Genomic DNA, 2,391 nt, shown 5'->3' with positions numbered 1-2,391 from the left:
TTTTTAATTTGCACAGTCTATTCAAAAGATTACCTAATAAAATGCTAGTTTTTCATAAGTCATTACTGTCATATTGTAAAATTCTAGAAATGAAACTAATAATTTGAAACAGTGAAGAAAGAAATCTGAAAATGATTTAGTTGATCATATTTATCAAAATCTGACTATTAAACTTACCCGTCAACTATGCTCGTCAAGCAGACAATTCAAGTAGTAACAAAAACAAATATAAAAATGTTATAAATATAACTTTCAAAATTCCAATTTTTGATGAAGAATGTATAAACTGGATTAATTTTATAGATTTGATAACAAGAATATTAAACTTATCGTATGTGCAAAAACTTTACTAATTGAATTGATTGCTAGAGTTAGCTTACAAGTTGAAATTCAATACCTTTTGATAACAAAAGAAAATGTGAACTACGTTAAAATGATTAAATTTAAAAAAAGTTTTGCTTTCTGATTGTGGTCGTCGCGGGCCTCCCTGGCTCGGGGGCCCCATATCATTGATACGGCTGATACGGCGGTAGTTACGCCCCTGATTGTGAGACAACAGGAAATTAGATACCATATTAACACTGCAGAATTTTGAGATATGTACAAACATATTTATTGATCTCAATGAAACAATTTGTTTTAATGTTCTATTTTTTCTTATAACAAAAATAATTTACATATAAATACATAAATAATTTATACAATGGTATTATTCGCAAATAATTTAATGACGTCGTTTTAAACATGGGCACTATAAGCGAGTTGTTGAGCATCCAAACTTCTTGCATATCCTCCATGTCCTTGGTTGTCCCAACCACTGTGAGCATGATGATCAACATGATGTTCTACATGCTGGGGATAGTGAACTACCTCGTAATTGACAACCTAGAGTTAAAATAAGAAACGATTAATTTCTGGATTTATTCTAATTTCTATATAAATAATATATTTATATTATTTTGTTACCTTTGGTTTCGTTAATTTGAACAAAGCCATGGCTGCAGATAAGACCAAAGACAAAAGTCCTAAAGTCAAAGCTTTCCACGTTTTGAGAGCAATCAAAGCTAATGCTAATGGTACAATAACTGAAGCTTTGAATTTCAATCCCAACACGAAAGGTATCACTACTTTTTTGACAAAGCTAGACCTTCCTGTAAAACAATTTATTTAAATAAAAATATATGGTGTGCATCTCGTAAGTTTTTACCCATACCTTCACCAACGCTCGACTTCTCAGCTAGAGGAACATCGATATCTTCTGCGTTTCCAATCAAACTCCTTGCAAAATACACTTGGTTTGCTTCTTGCTTCAACTCTTCGGGAACGAGAATTTTCAACGAGTGCGTTTCTAAGAAATTTTCCACTGCATGGACTATCGCGAATTTTGTATCATGCATAGATCTTTCTTGATTATTTTCAGTTTTCACTATCAGCAAATTATCTGTGATCTTGATAACATCACTATCATAAACATTACTTAACCAAGACAGAGCTTTAGGTTTAACACAACTGAATGATAATCGTTCCAAACAATCCGTGTACATGTCCTGAGCAACAGAAATCGCGGACTTTTCAGAATTTACTGAAAAAGTCAAAGCACTAATCACAACAAATGATAATAAAAGCTTTGTCATTTTGGCATACAAATTTTGGATTTTGGGTTTTGTCTGAATGATAAGGCATACAATGAAAGAATGAGTATCAATAATATAATGTGCTCTTTTATATGTTTCCTATTCTGTCCGTGTGTTGTCTTTGGGAAGGAGCATATCACGCTGTTGATGTCTCATTTAATATGCGCGAGTCGTGCTTCAAATGAGACACTTGTGTCTAATGGGCAACGAAAGTAAATTTTGAAATAAAAAGTTAAACTGTATGCCTATAAGATACAAAAAAATAACCATATATTAAAATAAAAAATAAAATTTATTTGTGTGAATATTAATATTTCGTCATTCATCCCCAATATGTTATATAGAATCACCCACTAATTGTGAAGTAGAAGATTGAATACCAATTGTTAACTATTTGCTAAATTTCATTTTTCAATAAGCATATTATTTTCAATTGCCAGATCTATTATTTAAGATAATATTTTAATAATGCAATAAAGAGGAGTCCTAGACAATAAAAAATTAGTCAGTACGTAATTGATGAGATCTAATAATTTTAAAGTAAGTGCACTTACTTTATTATTGTTATGCTTATAATGGTATTATAAATCGGTGTATAACTATAACATCATTCATTAATTTTCCAAGAAATATCGAAAAAAATTGTATGATCCATAAATACCGGCAATGATGGCAAAATCATCATTGTATAAATGTTTTTTTTTCTCTTGAGATTTTAAATTAAGTATACTAAGTAAAATTATGTTATGTATAATAT

General features: G+C 30.2%; 1 protein-coding gene across 1 annotated transcript; it reads right to left on the bottom strand.

The window, feature by feature from the left end:
* Nucleotides 1–738: 738 nt before the first annotated feature.
* LOC113375253 lies at nt 739–1,634 on the bottom strand. Its single transcript, XM_026615196.1, has 3 exons — nt 1,214–1,634; nt 967–1,151; nt 739–885 (listed from the first exon to the last, which is right to left on the bottom strand). The coding sequence occupies exons 1-3, from the start codon at nt 1,632–1,634 to the stop codon at nt 739–741; spliced, it is 753 nt and encodes a 250-aa protein (XP_026470981.1).
* Nucleotides 1,635–2,391: the final 757 nt, after the last annotated feature.

This window comes from Ctenocephalides felis, unplaced genomic scaffold, assembly GCF_003426905.1.
Source record: "Ctenocephalides felis isolate EL2017-DRISC unplaced genomic scaffold, ASM342690v1 CF-g0.4_SCAFFOLD_01886, whole genome shotgun sequence".
Lineage (NCBI taxonomy): Eukaryota > Metazoa > Arthropoda > Insecta > Siphonaptera > Pulicidae > Ctenocephalides > Ctenocephalides felis.
The sequence above is the reverse complement of the archived record's forward strand: the minus strand, read 5'-3'. Positions and strand labels throughout refer to the sequence as shown.